General features: G+C 32.0%; 1 protein-coding gene across 1 annotated transcript in view; it reads left to right on the top strand.

The window, feature by feature from the left end:
• Nucleotides 1–19711, top strand: part of LOC129231378 (aryl hydrocarbon receptor protein 1-like) — a 198980-nt gene that overhangs the window by 123186 nt on the left and 56083 nt on the right. Inside the window, exon 3 of the mRNA XM_054865675.1 lies at nt 15588–15688. Coding sequence (XP_054721650.1) covers nt 15588–15688 — 101 coding nt within the window. The remainder of the gene's footprint in view (nt 1–15587; nt 15689–19711) is intronic.

Genomic DNA, 19711 nt, shown 5'->3' on the forward strand with positions numbered 1-19711 from the left:
GGTGGGGTAAAGTGGTCATAAAATCGCAGGTTTTCAACTTAGGTGGATAATAAATGCAACAAATTCTTTAAAAACTTCAACTTTTTTTGTTGTTATTTTACATTGCATTATTAAAGAACACGGTACATTGAATTTTAGGAAGAAAAGTATTGATTTTAGTAGTTTTATAGAACTTTCTTTTCCCTATGTTTTTATGACCACTTTACCCCATGGGGTGGGGGAAAGTGGTCATAGCATGGGGTAAAGTGGTCATAGTTAAAAATAGATGCAAAACCATTATAAAGAACCCTAATACTTGTATATTTCAGTCGTTTTTATAGTTACAAGTATATTCACGAGTACATGCGTGTATACACGAATATATACGTGTCGTGTTATACACGAGTAAACACGTTCCTATATGGGTAGATACATGTATACATCAGATACATGCATGCACGTGCCTACTCAAATATATGCGAGTATATAAGGATGTATATGTGATTACCCACAGGAGTGTATACGTGTCTACATAAGTACATACGTGTCACATGTATATGCATGTCACGTATATGTACGCGTCACGTGTATATACGAGTATATACGCGTATAAACGAACATCATATGCGCGTATGCACTTGTATCTCGAGAAAATACGTGCATACTTGAGTATATATGTGTATAGTAGACGTATATACGCATATATAAGTGTACATACATATACGAGTATACACGAGTTAATTCGTGGATACATCCAGTGCGTGTTTGTACGCGTCTACTCACGTATATATACTATGGACGCACGAGTATATACGCATGTATACATGTAAACACGGTTACATACCTGTATGGACGTATATATGTACATTTACATGTATACACCCGACCAGTACATGTATGTATAAACGAGAATAAACGCTTATATACATGTCGCCCTATAGAGTGAATCTAAGCTCTTGGGCAAAAATCAAAGGGGTGTGAGATGGGAGAATAAGAAGCAAAGAATAATAAGGAATTTATAATCACTGACGCGCTACATGCACACAAAGCCAGAAACTGATGGATGCAAAGCAGGACACAAATTTGTTGCACAAAGATGATTTTTCCTAACATTCTAGTTTTTAAGAAATATTTAGAGCAGTTGTTGAAAGTCTGTAGTAGCTCTAATACACGCATCGCAACGAAGGCGCAGCGGCAGATGAAAGTTTTTCAAAAGTCTCGTTATTGCAACAGAGAGGGATCTATGAATGCGACGCATGTATTACAGCTGAAGGCCGCAAATTTCATTAATCACTTAACTTTCTTAAGTTCTAAAATGTTGTGTAAAATTGTATTTGTGTAATATATATATATATATATATATATATATATATATATATATATATATATATATATATATATATATATATATATAAATTTGTGACTTTTTTTGCATCCATCAATTTCTCTCTTTGCGTGCATATAGCGCGTCAGCATTGTGTTTGTGACCATATGTTCCTTATTGATTCTTACTTCTCATCCTCTCCTCTAACACCTTTAAATAATTTGATCAAGAATGCGAACTCATCCTGTGTACTTTTATATCATATGCTTGTATGTAAGAGTCTACTCGAGTACGTACGCATATATTACGTGTCTACCTGAGTATATAAGTGTTCTTATCTATACGAGTATAAGCAAGCATATACGTGTATAGTAGAATGTATAGCTGTATGGATAAAAAATACTTACAGATACCCATATACGTATTTATTGGCACATTTATGTGAATATTTCTATGTACATGTCTACACGACTATATTATGCGTATATATACGCATATACTCGTATATTTAACCCCGTTTATTGTAAAAACAGTACATATTAAGTAAAATTAATATTTAATTTGTATCTGCCTTATACCTAAAGATTAAGTGACATTAGAAGAACAATATTCGCTAAGCCTAATATTATGACCACTTTACCCCATCTTACTTAAATTGTTCTAAAAAATTATCTAAAATAGATTCAGCTAACTGCTAATGAGTAAGAGTTCTTGAGACATGTAGGAAGCTTCCTGTACGGTCAATCTGTTCCGAATTTTAACAAACAAAATTTCCCAAGGATGTTAAAATAGGTGTTTAGATTTTAAAATTTTTCATTTTCACGCAAAATATTTTTTTTTACCGAATAAAATTTTGCCAGTTGTAAAATTTTGTATTCAAAATGTAGTTTCTAACTGCTTTACTCTAAAATAAAATTTTCACATTCATTCGAACATTTATTTCCAAGCTATAGCCATTTATTTGACGTATGACCACTTTACCCCATTGACCACTTTCCCCCACCAGACCCTACTGTGGTAAAAAACTACAACCGAAAAAAAAATAATAGTTTGAAGTGTCTAAGTGGAATAAACAATGAAATTTTCGCTCCGCATCGAAAAACTGGTAGATAAAAAATAAGTCAGCTAGATAAATATAAAAATTTGAAAACCGCCTTGAAAAAACGGGCTATTAATTCTTAGTCCATATGCAGAGCCCTTATTCCAAACATTTTATGTTGATGAAAATAAATGAAGCTAAACAACTTTCTTCAAAAGAAAAACGTTTATTTTGTTGAGAAACTAATATTGGTAAATTTGAAGCACTTATGTGTAATAATATTGCGTGCACTATTGTTTTGACGTTACAAAATTTTCTCGTCTAAAAAAAAAGGTCTTTGTAACCCCAAAAGCGGTATATGCGCAACATTTTTATAAACCTGTATCTGAATAATATTTGTCTTAAAGCTTATTCATTCTCTTCAGTTAGCTAGTGTCATCGCACAGTGATTGCACCATCTTTTCTTTTAATGAGAAAATTTTACCCAATGATATAAAAAGTCTGATATTTTGTTTCTCTGCTGCATTCAATTTTAGAATAGAGTTCGAAAAATTGATAATTGTATGTGTAAATAAAATAAGAATGATTGGAAAGGATGTGAATAAAAGGATACTCTTTATAATATACTTTAAAAAAATATATTCTACATTTAAATGTTTAATAACAAGAACGTTAAAACTGTCTTCCACATTAAAATTCGCTTTTGCTCAAGTCAAAAGTATTTACAATGTCCATACCTCACCTCGCGTATCGGAAGAATAAACTAAGTGCAGTGAAACCTTTGTAAGTTTACTACTTGAGGTGCAGTACTTAAGTGATCAACTTCGGCAGGTGGACAACTTACAGAGGATTTTTACAAGATTCTCAACCAAAATTGGTACAAAGTGATGGTCAGGATAGATTGTAAAGTTGACCTCCCTTGTAAGGTGATCAACTGACAAGGGTGGTCAGCTTTACAGGTTTTACTGTAGTAATTTAATTTTACAGCTTTACGCCGGACGGAGCCGCGAACAAATGACTTTAACTATTCTCTCTCCCCTCGATTTACCTTTATCCAATTTTTTTAGCATCAGTTGCGGTCTACACATCTACTGCTTATATTTGAGGTATAAAACGTTGGGAATATGAACGTTTTTTAAGGAGTGGCCCCCTTGAAATGAGCATAAATGGTGCTAAAGAGTAAAAAAACTTTCGATTAAAGCACAGAAGATAGAATGCAACAAGAACTTATTTAAACAGTCACGCGTATCTCACAGATGCATTGCTTCCATTCTAACACTAAACTGAACGAAGCATTAAAATTACCTCAAATCAAAATCCAAAACTACAAGCATACTACACTGACGAGTCTCGGCTGTCAGATATGACAAACCGTTATGTGTATGGAATAGTGAATCTTAAGGCCCCTATAGTGGAGGAGCCGACGCATCCGCCGTTTTGGAGCAAACTTGATCCATTGCTTCGCAGTGATAGCATTGCTGCTAATGTTTACATTTTTTTTAGCATATGTTTAATTGAGTCAAATGGGTGGTTGTTTGGCTGTTAATTGTGCAAACAGCTCCAAAAAAGGATTTCAGCTCTTCAGATTTCCAGCAGATGCAAAAAGAAAAAAGAAATGGATAATTAATAGCCGACGAAATGACTGGCTGCCTGGAAATAGAGCTCGCTTATGTGAGTTTAATATCGATTTATTTCTCATGATTTTACTTTCATTACGCTTGCTCCAACATGGCGGATGCGTCGGCCTCTCCAGTTATATATAGGGGTTCTATACGCGCGATTTTTCGTTTTAGCATCGAGTCCGTGCAAACTGGAGGGTTATAATTAAAGTTACACATTCTGAAAATTCTGTAGTTGAGTCTTGCAGAAAATGTTGTATTTTATGGCAAAGCAAAGTGATTGTGGAATTAAGTTTACTTAACAAAAACAAAGCATAATTTTAGAAAAAAAATTTTTTAGGAGCAATGGGTAAGTTTTATTCAATAAATGGACCGAATTCCTCCAAGTTTGCGAAAGCATTCACGTATCAAAATTGTAGCTAAAAATATCAAAATCAATAATGCAATATAAGTCAATAAATATATAATCTCTCATTTCAAAAAAATAGTTTAACGTGTTGCTTTCTGAAATGATGGATGTTTTCAAAGTCTAGAATTTTATTTAAAACTTTTACAATACAATTAATTTCTGAGCAATAAAAATAACAAACTCTGTTGGTAACCAAATGCCAATAGAAATTTAAAAACCACACTTTTTTAAGAAGACCATGACTAATCGCAAAACTTATTAAACTCTGGAAAATCAGTTCAAAATCAACAAATTTTATTTGGAAGCATTGTATAGCCATTTTATAACAGCGAAATTTAAACACTACCATCAGAGCGTATTTCATTCCTTTCAGTCTCAAACGAAATTTTAGTTTTTTTATTCGGTGAATTTTTCTGTCTACTACACCAGAGTAAATTGTTTTGCTACTATCTTTCAACAACAATGCAGGGAAGCTTAAAAATGCCAGTCTGTTTCATTTCCCAGACTAAAAAAGATTTTCAAGATGCATTAAAATTAATATTTTATCTTTCTTCATTTCGTATATTCATTAGTCAAAAGCAAATAAATGTTCTTCATTATTATTTATTACACTTCTTCGCGTAATGAATTGTAAAAATTTGAAGAAAAAAATAAGATTTTTGTTTTGAACGGTATTAGGTATCTAGATATATTTATCTAGTCAAAAGCAAATAATTGTTCTTGCTTATCACACTTCTTCACGTAATGGAGGCAAGTATTTGAAAAATAGATAGATGTTTGATATGAAAAGTATTGGGCATCCAGACATAATTATCTAGTAAAAATTAAATAATTGTTTTTGCTTATTAGTAATCACACTTCTTCAATTAATTAATGGCAAATATTTGAAAATGGAAAGATGATTTTTCCCAGTTTCACAACAGGAATGGGGCTCGTCAAAATCTTAAGATCGGTCCAGTATATTCCTGTATTAAAAATCCAAGACATTTGCATAGTCATCTAATATTTGAAGTTCACCTTTTTGCTCATTTTTATGCATTTCCTGAAACTTTGGTTGTACTTCTGTTACAGAGGTGATGAACTGAATCAAAATTCCTCACTTACTGAAAATAGAAGGGGGATGGGGGCAAAGCGAAATAGTTAAGATGACTGAGCTTTTTCAAAATGATCAAATTGGAAATTTGTTTTGAAAATTACAGTTCATAAAGAAATAACATTGTATTCTATAATAAAACTTGCACTGAAACAGTTTTTTTTTTTTTTTTTTTTTAATTTTGACCGTAAATTTGCGCATTCAAGAAAAAAGGTGTAATATATTTTTTTTTTTCGCTTATGGAGCAAAGTGAAACATAAAATATTTTTCTAACGAAATTATTTTCTATTCGATTTTTAAAAAAATATTTTCGATCAAATGAATCAGTAAATAAAATGTTTAAAGAATAAATAAAAAGATACTGAAATAATAAATAAAAAATTAAATTAATTTATTAATTTGTACATGACAAAAAAAATTAAAAAAAATGAGTGAGAAGAGGATTGAATGAATAAGAAAATGTAAGTGAATGAATGAATAAGCAAGTGTATTACTAAATGAAGGAATGTAAATGAATTAATAAATGAATACGTTAGTGATTTATTAAATCATTGAGTAAGTAAACAAAATAAACCATAATAATTGAAAAATGTTTAAAATACAAAAATACGTAAAATACAAATAAACTTAATATTAACTAAATAATTACCTCACCGAATATTAGAAAGTCCCAATTAATATTTAATATGTTAAAAACAATAACTTTATCATATTAAAATAACAAAAATAACTTTTGACTTACCACAAAATATTACGATATAAGTATCAATTTTTGAAAATTGCTTGTATTTTCATATGCTTTAATCTTCGGTGGTATTTTTTTCCTGACTGGAATAGACTACATGTGCTACTGTATATTACCATACAGGTGGCACTAAATGCGGAGTAAATATTTTACCATTTCACTCTGCCTTACATTCCCCTATAATGAATTTTGTTTAATTGAAAAGCTCGGGACAAAAATGTGACAAGCCACAAGGAGTGACTTTTCGATCAAAATTTTTGTTTCTCATAACTAAAATTGAAATAAACATGGCAATAGATTATATCATTTGGAAAAAAACATATCTGGCTTTAGTATTACAGAATATAAAATGTATAATACCTTTGTAAAATCCTACAGACATTTTTTATAAGTTGGAAATTGGTCTACTGAAAATTCACATATGCGGCAAACCACATTCTTGCCCCGAGCCCTTCAATTTTAAAACTTTGGTTGCAGATTATTTCAAAAAAAAAATAATAAATAAATAAATAAATAAATAAATAAATAAACAAAAAAATAATAAACAAGAAAAAATCCACTGGGTAAAGTTTTAAGCGCACTAATGCTTCGTAATGGAGGCATTGAGTCTGAAAAAGGTTCAGATGGAAGCATAGAATGTACAAACATGATCCCAAAGCTTCTGTTGGGCCACCAACGATCCTATACCTGTAATCAAGTGACGAGATAACAAATATGCAAATACGGCATCACCTAACCAAGTCCCACGTTAAATCCCTCGACCTACTAAGGGTCTGAGGGGCTATAAACCGAGGGATCGGGGGTCAAAGATCATTTCACAGTTCGCACCTGCATGCGTGAAAGCCGACTATTCCAGCTTATCACGTAGTGAGCTGTCAGGGGGTTGTCATTCAAAATTCTACCACCGAAAGACAACACCGAGCTTCACTTAGCAGAAGATAGTCTTACACCCCGCGGATGAAGCTGCCTTACTTTTAGCTTTATCACTCTTCGTCTTTGCTGTTTAAAGTTTTTTACATTTTTTCCCCATCAAGAAAAGTAGATGTTGAATGTAGATACACTTTTAAAGATTTTTACTGCATGTCATCAGAGCATTGTTAGATTTTTTGTGTTTGAATATAGTTTGAGGAATATTTTGAATTAAGTTACACAAAATATAACTAAATAGGGAAACATGGGGCAAAGTGAAATAGTGAAATATTTATCCTGCTTTTAGCTCCACCTATCTGGTATTATTTTAACTATATAGTACCATATGTAGTCTATTCCAGTCAGGAAAAAAATACCACCGAAGATTAAAGAACTTGGTATTACAGGCAATTTTAAAAAATTAACACTCATATTGTAATATTTTGTTGTAAGTCAAAAATTATTTTTGTTAATATAAAATGATAAATTTCTTGATATTAACATTTAAAATATTAATTGAGACCTCCTAATATTCAATGCAATATTAGTTTAGTTAATATTCAGTTTGTTTGTATTTAAAATAAATTGTACAATTAGTCAAGTACATACGGGGCAAAGTGGATGGGGTAAAGTGAAATAGTTTGTTTCATTTATTCACTCAATCACTTACGTTTTAGTTTATTAATTAATTCATTTACATTCTTTCATTCAGTAATTCACTTATTTATTCATTCACTCATTTATTTTCTTATTCATTCATTCTTTTACTCGCTCATTTATTTTTCTTCTATATTAATCGATTTTTTTTATTTAATTGTTCGTTTATATTGCTTCATTATCTTTTCATTTATTCATTCAACCTTTTATTGACTGATTCTTTTGATCAAGAATATGTTTTATGATCGAATAGAAAATATTTCATTAGAAAAATGTTTTATTTTTCACTTTGCACCATGAAAAAAAAAGTGAACATTTTCCATCATCTTAACCATTTCACTTTGCCTCACACTCCCCTACATTACTGAAAGAACATTAAAGAATCTCAAACACAATTTTGCGGAACTCTTGATTCAAATTTTCCCCTTAAGCTCAGGGACTGATTTACGGCAGACTGATTCGGGGCTCGGGCCCGGTGCACCAAAGGAAAGGGACACCAAATTTCTGTCTTTTTTTTTTTTTTTTTAGCAAAAAGACAGAAAAAAACTCCAAAACAGTTTTATGATGGACAATGTGAAGAAGTCATATTAGATTCTAAGCAAAGTTTCAAGGTTTCCTGTTTTTATGTAATCTGTTATAATTTGATTACAAAACTAAAATTCAGAATGTCAGCCTATGATGGCATATTAAAGAAATTTTCTTGCTTGTTTGAATGCGACAAGCAAAATATTCGAGAAAGTGCAAAAGATCTTCAAAAATCTTATTCCTGTGATTTTGAGGAACCTTTTCCTGATGAATTTATTCATATTAGTTCAATCATCGGAAAAGAAAGTTCAGTCACCGAAAAGTTTTAAAAAATCCATAAAATTGGTAAATGGATACTTTTGCCAACGTAGATACAGCCCTGAAATTGTTTTTGACTTTGCCAATCTCTAATTGTAGTGGAGAACGTTAATTTTCGCTATTAAAGAGAACAAAGTGTCCTTTGTGTACTCTCATTTCTGATAGTAAATTATCTTCATTAGCTCTATTATCAATAGAAGGAAGTTTGACCACAAAACTTGGTTATAAAGACATTATAGATGAATTTACTACAAGAAAACAAAGGAGAAAACAAAGAAACGCAGAAAGCACATTATGATTTACCTTAACCATTTGTATCATACAAGGTGTCCTGAAAAAGACTGACTGTTTTCAAAAAATTATAGCAGGAAAATGGTTAATGATAAAGAAATAATTTTTGCAGAAAATTCGTGTGGTGGGCTACAAGTTTCGTCCCCCAGAGTTCCAAATATTAGTTCAAATTTTTTTCAATAGATGGCGCTGCAGATAGTAAGCCTCTATGTCAAAACATAATTAGTGGAATTCACAATTTTTCCTTCGATTCCGACATGTCGTTGCAGCAGGCGTCAGGAATTTGGAAATATTGTTGCATAATTTTGTTTATTAAAAACATTTTTCGAAAAACTTTGACGAAATTTTCTGTCTTTCTTTGATTTACGGTCTTACAATCTGCAGCGCCATCTATTGGAAAATTCAAAACAAATTTTGAATCGTATGGGACGAAACTTACGGCCCACCACATGATTATTCTACAAAAATTATTTTTTTTTATCATTTCCTAATTTATTGTTATAAATTTTTGAAAACAGTCAGTCTTTTTCAGGACAGCCTGTAGTTTTTCCATCTGCGACTGTAAAAAATTTTTTCACATGAAAATCAGAAATTTGTTTTAGATTTATATTAAATTATTTCTTTGCAAACATCTTAATTGTTAACTATTTTCGTACGAAATTTATATTTTAAAGTTTTCTTTCAATCAAAATAATATCTAAAAATTACCTTCATATTTTTTTGTGTGTGTGGGGGGTAGGGGGCATCATTTTTGTCAGTGCCCCAGAGCACCCAAGTGTGTAAATCGGTCCCTGTTTAAGCTCATTATTAAAACATCAGTGTCGAAGCAATCTTTTTCATATAATCTCTAAAAGGAAGATTTTCAGATTTTGTGCATAGTCGGAAAAAAACGAGTGCTTTATAGTTTTAGTCACTGCAATATAATTGATCGGAATTGAAAAGCTCGTAAAAGCATGCCAAATTTAACAGTAATGTTTTAATTTTTAATAAAACCCCATATCAATATGTTCGCAGAATCCTACATCAAATACAGAACGCACGATCCATTGAGCTTTTAAGTTTCGTCTCTTCATGTTTGTTACACAGTGATTCATATTATTGCATTTCCAATACATTATCTGTATTCAGAGTTATGTGTGATATAATATTTTTTTAGGAAGTTGCGGTGTTTTTATAAAAAAACTGAAACAAGCTTGTAAAATGCACTTCAATTTTATATCAGAAGTGACGTAACTTTGAGTAAACAATCTACAGTACAGTTAATGTATGTAATACAACACCATAGCTTCAATTGTATACAACAATAGAGCTTTAGAGGAAATATTAGATCACTGAATGTAAAATAGCTGGCGCGTTATTATGAAAAGGTTAATGAATGTCTCAATTCAATTATTGTACATGTAACAATATGCCCAATATTTTTTTTAAGGCGAAGCACTAAAAATGTATATATCGCGTGCATTTTATTTTTACACTGAGCGCACATGTCCTGTAAAATTCTTAGAATTTTTACTACAATATTACGATCTGTGTCACAATTAATTGTAACAGAGTTTCGAGTAAAAAAACACTAGTAGCTTTTTTTAGTAACCACGGTAATGTATAGTAGAGTATTGTGAGCAAAAATAAAATAGTGGACAAAGCAAAATGATAAAATATTTTTATAATATGCAGCGCCACCTATCTGTCAATGTGTTGACTAATTTCTTAAACATATAGTTGATTCTAGTCAAATAAGTAAATAAATAAAATAAACAGTTCTAAAGATAAAGGAAAATAATAACATGCATTATTTCAAATTTGATACACATGCTGTAATATTTTGTGGTTTATGAACAATAGTTATAATAAAAGGATAAAATTTTTGTAGTTGAGATCTACTGATGAACAGTGCAGTATTTATTTAGTTAATATTAAGCATGTTATGATTTTAAATGTTTAATACAATCTGTCAAATGCAAAATGGGACAAAGTGAAAGAATTAATTTCGTTTACTTATTCATTCATTCATTAATTTACTTATTTATTCATTCATTTACTTACTTTTTATTTATTCGCTGTTTTATTCACTAGTTTATTTTTCTCATACATGTTTTCATTTATTAATTTATTTATTTATTTGTTTATTTAAATATTTATTTAATGAAAAATATTTTGAGTATTCAAATTAAAACTCTTTAGTTGGAAAATATTTACTTTTCACTTTGCCTCATGCAAAATAAAAGGGAAATTTTTCCAGTTCTTTTTGAAGAGAAAAAGTTGCTGCCAAAAATAAAAAGTGACATTTCAATGCACATTTTGTACATTATTTTTTCTTTATGTACTTTACTTTTCAAAACAAATTTCCAATTTTTTTCGTTTTGAAAATGTAAGTTATCCTAAATATTTCGCTGTGCCCCACATTCCCTTACATAGTTTCAAAGTTAGGCTTTTGTAGCATTAAAATAATAAGCGTGTAATTCATAGCAAATAAGAGTTTTTCAAATACGCACGAACCTTATCGAATTCACCTAAGAGTAATTGAACATGATTTTTTTTTTTGAAAGGAAAAGAAAACCTGTTGTTAAAAAGTATTTACAATACGTGTTATAATCTAAAGTAACAAAATTAGTTCATTGCAAAAGATATCAATGCTTAGAGGAAAAATAATGTAACGTTAATGTAAAAAGCAAGTCCTGTGAAAAAAAAAAAAAATAATCCTTGCTCCAAAAAAATTTAGTATTCAATAACCCAGGTGGCATATTTTTTTTGAGTTTTACTCAATGCCCAATTACAGAAAATGAAATTTCCTCCGATAATCCTCAATTTAAAGTTGAAATCTGTTATACCGCGCGTATATTTCATATCGAAACATATTTATAATAATTCTTCCGTAGGCAGGTAAAGGGAGGCAGCTGTGAAATGTTCATTTTTCATTTTTTTTGCATTTTTTTCATCAGTTGTACGTTTGCTTTATTATACAAGCTTGCTTATTTGGTTTCCGAGGCAAAAAAAAAGCACGACACAACGTCTAATTCCACATTTTCCTATTGTTAGAATTAAATTAAAAACGCATTCTCGAAATGTCATTTCTGCAGATACTGCCGTTTACTTGCTCACGACAGAATTCATCTCAAGCGCTGATTTGGTAAAAAATCATCAAATGCGCTCTTATGCAAATTACACCTCAGCATCTTTTTATCACGTTTGAAGACCTTCACAACATCGTGTCCTGTCTAGTTGCCTTTTAATTTATCAGGTAAAAGAGGCCTATTGCTTCAAGACTCATTGAAGCAGGGGTGGGCAATTTGCTGAATTGGAGAGCCTTGTAAAAGACCCACTTGCACATGTACTTATTCATTATTCATTAAGATTGCCTGAGGTGCCTGCCATTCCTAGAAGATGTCTCCAGATAGGGGGCAGGGATCGAATTTCTTTTAAATCTAAACAAGACATGTTCCCAGACGAAAATCGCTCATTTGGGTACTGATAACTGATAGCCGTGTGACAGATCTGCCACCCTCCCTGGGACTTTTTTTATGCAATTTTCTCGGCAGAATATTTTTGCGAAACACTTTTGTAGTTGAAATAAGAGAAATAACCTGAAATTTGTGCAATTAAACGTTGTTATTTCTTATTTTTATTATTCAAGCGCAAAGGTATTTATTCACTTTTGCAGTTATCTAGCAACGATGTTGCGATTTTTCAAGCTGAATTTTGCATGTGATTTGAATGTTTTTTAATATTTTAAAATTGTGACATAAAAATTATTGAACGAATCTAATACTCACATACAAATGGTCAAAATGAAGGGGATTAAGATTAAACGCATCATCAGTCTTATCGACTGTTTTCTTTTCTTTTTTTTTCGAAGCTTTCACCTTCCAGATATTTGTATCCAAATTTACCGACAAACATTAAACATGAAAAATGAGGTTATTTCACAATATTGTTTCAATCCTCTGAAACTAATTTTTTTTTTACGATCTTAGTTAGTTTTTTACTTTAAACATTTAAAAAATGTATATTATCCCGATGTTAGAAGAGAGGAATATTTAGTTAAATCAACCATCATTTTTTACATGTATTTTATGTCGTATAGATCGTCTATCGGAATACTTATAGACGCACTAAAATAAATATATGGATAAAAGTCATATATTTTAAAATTTGATGGATCATTCCGGAATAAATACTTGTGGATAAAATATCCTCAACGTCAGAGGAATTAACTATTTTTATAGTGAGACAGACAGCACCAGAGCAGCAGAGAGCCAAGGAGGGCCCCTAGCCAGTTCAGTCGCCGGCCGCCCTACCCACGTAAACCTCAGAAACTTATACTATTCCTATCCCGAATCCCGTGCCGGGCCATTAGTTTAGCTGACATGGCCTCTTGTCGGCCCTGGACAGAACCTCTTTGACATCTTTATAAATTTGTCTTTGCATTAGAATAGGTACGTTAGTTCTAGCGCAAAGCCGTTGTAAACCCGGATGTTTGAATTTTATTTTACCTACTGACTGTTGACATTATCAAGTAATTGGTATAATTAATAGTTATTTAGGTTCATTAATAATGTTTATTTGTTGAATGGTTGAATAATAATTGAGGAACATGTTCAAAACAGGAAGTATATTTCCTTCATATAATAGATGGAGATTGAAAATGAATTTTATTTTCTCAATTATTTTGGAAAAAAAAAATAACTGAGAATTTAGCCAAAAATGACATCTTCAAATTATTTAATTTGTGATTAATATAATGTTATGTTTTAGAGTTTGTAGTTATACTTATGAGTGTATAGCACTGAGTTCTTGCTTTTTCATAGGTGATCACAAATGATAACTATAAAAAATTTAAAATATTAGAACAGTACGCACTTTTAAATTTCTTTTAATTAAGATTTTTGCAGTCGAATTTACATGTGAGACGGTGAGAAGCAAAGGGATGTAAGTGGACTGTCTGGAGGTTTCGAGTAAATCTCGTTTAAATTTAAGATCCTGGGTAGACTTTCATTCAAAATTTTTTCTAAATCATGCTGTACAGTAGCACCTACAAGGGCTACTAGTACTATTTCTTGTCCCAGAGCAGAGGATCTCCTTATTATTTGTACTGGATATCTCCAAATTTTAAATTTTGTCACTTTCACACCTTTGCTTCTCACTGCCTCACATATGGCAGTATGTGGGGCTGTTTCTTACACAAATCCACAGTTTAATCCATCTTTGTTCATAGGTCCTTTGATGCTCAGGACTTCACATAGAGTTTTTCATCTCCCTCCCCTCCCCCTATAGAGGGCAAAAAAGAACAATATGTTTGCCCTCTTTTTAAACTTATTCAGCAAACGCTTGATTATGAGTTTCGTAGGTACATCTCGTTGAAATTCCTTTCTAAACTGTTTTTACGAATTTATTTGCTTGAATTAAACGCTTGCCTACATGTCGCTCAGTATGATTCATGATAAAAACAGATTATTTGTGAACGATCCCTTACGATTTGTTGCCTATACGGGAATAATTTAAATGCGGCTTATTAAATCGTCGATATCTTTCTAAATTTTATAGATATACAACTGGAAGCTTTTTAGTAGCCAAATTCGTTTGGTTACAAAACGTTGAAAGTTATAAATTGCTATCTTTTGCGCATGCGCAGTGAGAAAAAAACTGCTTTAACTGTTCCTATTTAATCAAATTTTCAAAACCTTTTACTTCAAACTTTAATATAATGATTCTCTTGTATACTATCAAGTTTTCTAAAAGTTTGGTAAGTCAGAACGGAAAATTCTGCGTATAATGAGCCAAAAACATGCAAACACAATTGATATTTCTGAAAGAAATACTTATATCTTCCTGAATATGAAAAATACTTTCACGAAAATCTATAAAATAAATGTACATAGTAAGGAAACTAATTTCTGAAATTTAAAGCTGATTTCATGCTATTTTCGATAAAGTACTATCAAAAGGGGTTTTTGATTTCTTCAATTTGTTACTCATGGGGGAGTGGTCATGGCACAGACTGCGCCGTTGAACTTTTTAGAGGGGGGGGTTTAGGGGCATGTTTCTCATTGGGGGGCTCTTGGTTTTGGGAGGTATCCGCAATATTGAGGAGGGTGCGCCCTTGTCCTTAGCGAGTTGGGCATCCCTGTGTTACTGCTCCGCTCAACACCCTTTTATGCATGGGTGATATAACATCTATTGGAAAATGACAGCTGGATCATGCATTTTATGTTACAAAAATTACAGAGCAATTAAGGCAATGAGAAGCACGGGATGTAAGCGGACTTTTCTAAGTTATTTTTCAAACTCGTTGTCAGACCCTAGGTTGGTTTTCGTTGATAATTTTTTTAAAATCATGCTGTATAGCAGCATCCACGAAAGCTACTACTACCATCTCTTGGCCGAAAGCAGAGGAGAGGTTACCCTACTATTTATACTGGTTTTCTCCAAAATTTCAATTATGGCACTTACACCTCTTTCACTTCTTACTGCCTCAATTGGTCTCTTATTTCTCGAGATTTTTTTTAAATTCCCGTTTTAAAAATTTCCATATTCAAATGTTTGCATGCATTTATATTTGTAAATATATATGTTTGTGTGTGTGTGTGATAATCATGTCTTTATTTCATGCAGCAATGCAGCATATTTGTTGTTATACTTATTGTTTTTAATCTTCTTTAACCAATTCTTATTTTTTTTGCAGTAGCTTTGAGAAGGGAAAAAGAGCCTCAAATTCCTGATGTTAAACCACGAGACATATTGTACTCTTCGGAGATGCTAATGGAAGGAGATCTAATTTTACAGGCAAGTCTACTTCATCTTTATTGCATTGCAAAGAATGAAAATCACTTTCAAGTAATAATCGGAACCAGTAGTTCAACATTTTAATAGTTACTTGTTATACTGAAATAGGGTAGAGTGGGGTAAAATAGGCCATTTTGGACCTATTTTCACATTTAGAGCTTTACGTCATCACTTCAAAGTTAATATTTGATTTTCTGTTGTGAAAAAAATCTAAACTAATGGTGTTAATTGCCCCAAACTTTATTTGCCGAAATGGCTTGATTTGCGAAATGAGCAAATCAATCATCGAGATTACTGCGGTTAATTTGTAATCTGTAATCATTTTGAGAGAACCTTCTAAATCCACCTGTCTCCATAACTGTATGATGCATTAACCATTGATTTCAGCATATTAGATATTACGTTATACCTACAACCGTTTTCTTAACCTCAAGTAAACAGTTTTGTATTCTTAATGTTATTCTTATTTATTTTTTTTTTCAAATTTCAAATGCTTTTATTTATTTATTACTAGCTGCGTAGCCCCGGCTTTGCACGGTCCACCTCGAACATGAAAGTTTTGTCAAGTGATGCGTGTTCAACAATTAGGCTTCAATTAGAGAAATAAAAACAAAAGTACTGTAAATTAAGTCCAAACAAATTAAACGCAACCCTTCATTAATACAACTAATATCCTTGATTATCATCTGCTGGCAGTCCAAAAAAAAAAAAAAAGATAAATGGCCAAAAAATAATAAAAAGTAAAAGTTTTACTTCAAAGCAAAAAGCAAGAATTTTATTTGTTCACAGTCGATAAGTCGATAAAAAATGACAATAGATCAAAAATAATTTTATTCACACTAATTTAAATTGAGCTCGTTGGCAAAAGATAAATTTTCGATTCGATGTAGGAGTTCCGTTAGGCGCTTTTTTTTTTTTTTTTGAAGTTCGAAGGAAGTTAATCAATTTTAGGGGGATTTTTCGCGGGCTTTCGAACGGGACCTAAATCAAGAAAATCGGATAATTATTTCGGGGAGAAAGAGCCATTTAATGACATTTTCGGGTCCTAAAATAAATTCGAACGGTTCGGTTCTTTTTTGGAGCTCGAAAACCCTCCTACGTTCCTTCTCGAGTGTCCAACACCTCCCTGCCGAATTTGGTCGAGATCCGACGTAAACTATGGATTTGTATAAGGGAACATGTACACATATATATAGTCTTTGTTTTATTTATATAGATTATTTGCTTACTTTTTTTGCATTCATTCTATGTTAGGAATTGCGTTTGCTGCTTAATACCGAGGTAAGGAAATTGTGTTGGTGCATTAAAACACTGAGAACGACTTTTAAACACTTACCTTGGAAGGAACTGGAACTTGAAAGTTACTGGTATCATCAATACTACAAGATTTCCAGGGAATTCATCGTGCTGTGTCTAATTCATGTGCCTAATTTTAGAGCTTAAACTAACGGCGGCTTTAATTAATGCATTAATTAACAGAGGTGTTGATTAAATAGTCAACTAATATACTTTTGCTAACAGAAAAGTTAAAAAAAAACATCGCACAATTTTAATTTTTATACCATTCGAAAACCCTATTGTTTTTTATAAGGCATATTTCTTTGAAGCTTCTTAATAAAAAGAGGCATAGTTTATTTTAGCTCAAACTTTGAGGCCTCATAGATAGTACACGAATTACACAATCCTTTATAGTAATTTTTTTTCATTTATTTGCTACAGACGGCCAATGAGTGATCTATTTTATTTAAATTTTAGTACATGCTTCCAATACTTGAATGAGAATTTTAAAGACTTGTACATTTTCAAATGGGAATTTTTAGCGATTGTTGTTCCTATTGTAATGGAATATGTGGAAGTATCCTTACGCTGATAATGAGTTTAACAGGAACATTGACGTTATTTTCGCATTGTAACCTTAGTTTTAATGAAGATGTTTTTGGAACTGTTGCCCATAATCTAAAGTGGAGCTTCAGGACATGCGATCTTATTATAGATTAGATTTTAAGGGACTGTTATCTATATTCCAATGAGGGGTTTTAGAGGAACTATTGGCGGTATTTAGAGACTAATGTTATTATTCCAGCATGGATTTAAAGGGGTTGGTTCCTGTCCCCATTTAGGAGCTGTTGATGTCCTTTATTAGTACATATTGTTCTTATTTTATGGGGAGACCCTAAACAAATGTTTCCCTTAATTTAACGCAGATTTTTCCAACACTTTTACATTTAGAAATATACTTTTTTTTGCAAAAAAAGAAAAAATAGCAAATAAATAAAATATGAAGAGAAGAAAGACGAAAGTTTCCTATTTATATGAGGAAATCAACAAAGTACATTTTTTAGATAGGGTCTGGTGGGGGAAAGTGGTCAATGGGGTAAAGTGGTCATACGTCAAATAAATGGCTATAGCTTGGAAATAAATGCTCGAATGAATGTGAAAATTTTATTTTACGATAGGGCAGTTAGAAACTGCATTTTGAATACAAAATTTCACAACTGGCAAAATTTTATTTGGTAAAATAAAATAATTTGTGTGAATATGAAAAGTTTCAAAATCTAAACACCTCTTTTGACATTCTTGGAAAATTTTGTTTGTTAGAATTATGAACAGATTGACTGCACAGGAAGCTTCCTACTTGTCTCAAGAACTCTTACTCATTAGTAGTTAGCTGAATCTATTTTGGTTGATTTTTTAGAACAATTTAAGTAAGATGGGGTAAAGTGGTCATAATATTAGGCTTAACGAACATTGTCCTTCTGATGTCACATAATCTTTAAGTATGAGGCAGACATAAATGAAATATCAATTTCACTTAATATGTATTGTTTTTACAGTAAAAAGGATTAAATATACCAGTGTATGCGTATGCATACGCATATACTCGTGTAGGCACGTATATATACGTATTCACATAAATGCACCAATAAACGTGTAGTATATGGATATCTGCAAGTATTTTTTGTCTATAAAGATATACGTTCGACTATACACGTATATACCCGCTTATACTCGTATATATACGAACACTTATATACTCAGGTAGACATGTATATACGCGTACGTACTCAAAACTCGAGTAGGCACTTACACACAAGCATATGATATACATGTATACAGGGTGAATTTAAACTCTTGGGAAAATTCTTAAAAGATGTAAGAAGGGAGTAGAACAAGCAAGAATCATAAGAAACATATGGTCACAAACACAACGCTGACGCGCTACATGCACGCAAAGTCAGAACTTGAGGGATTCAAAACAGGTCTCAAATTTATTACACAAATACAATTTTACGCAACATTTTAGGTCTTCGAAAGTGTTAAAGAGATTGATGAAATTTGGGGCCGGCCTCTGTAATACATGCGTCGCAATCACAAAGAACTCTCTGTTGCAACAATGAGACTTTTGAAAAACTTTCATCAGTCGCTGTGCCTTTGTTGCGATGCGTGTATTAGAACTACTACAGGCCGTAACTTTAACATCTACTCTAAATATTTCTTAAAAACTAAAATGTTGGTTAAAATCATCTTTTTTTTTTCCAATGGAGGTGTATAAGAGTCCCACCTGAAGAGGCGTCTGGGCCATAACCAGGCCTAGTGCGCTCCCCTACAATGCATCAGTCTTTCTGTGTCACCATTAAGGTGCTGATGCATGTCACTATAGTTTTTTTTTTTTTTTTTTTTTTTTAACGCCCAGTTTTCACCTGGGGGAGGCACCTGGGCTCTCTTTGATGTGAAATTGCACTAGAACTTTAATTTTGCCTAGGGATTTCTAAGCCAAACGAATACCCTAGGGATCATTTACATGCCGCATAATCACACGACATGATAATTTTCTGCATCTCGAAAATCCACCGACCGTCATCCCCACAGACATACAAAGCCAGCGCCTAACCATCTCGCCACCAGCCGGTCAAGTAAAATCATCTTTGTGTAACAAATTTGTGGCCTGTTTTGCATCCATCAGTTTCTGGCTTACTGTGCATGTAGCGCGTCAGCGACCATAAGTTCATTATGATTCTTTGC

Source organism: Uloborus diversus, chromosome 10 (genome assembly GCF_026930045.1).
Source record: "Uloborus diversus isolate 005 chromosome 10, Udiv.v.3.1, whole genome shotgun sequence".
Taxonomy (NCBI): Eukaryota; Metazoa; Arthropoda; class Arachnida; order Araneae; family Uloboridae; genus Uloborus; species Uloborus diversus.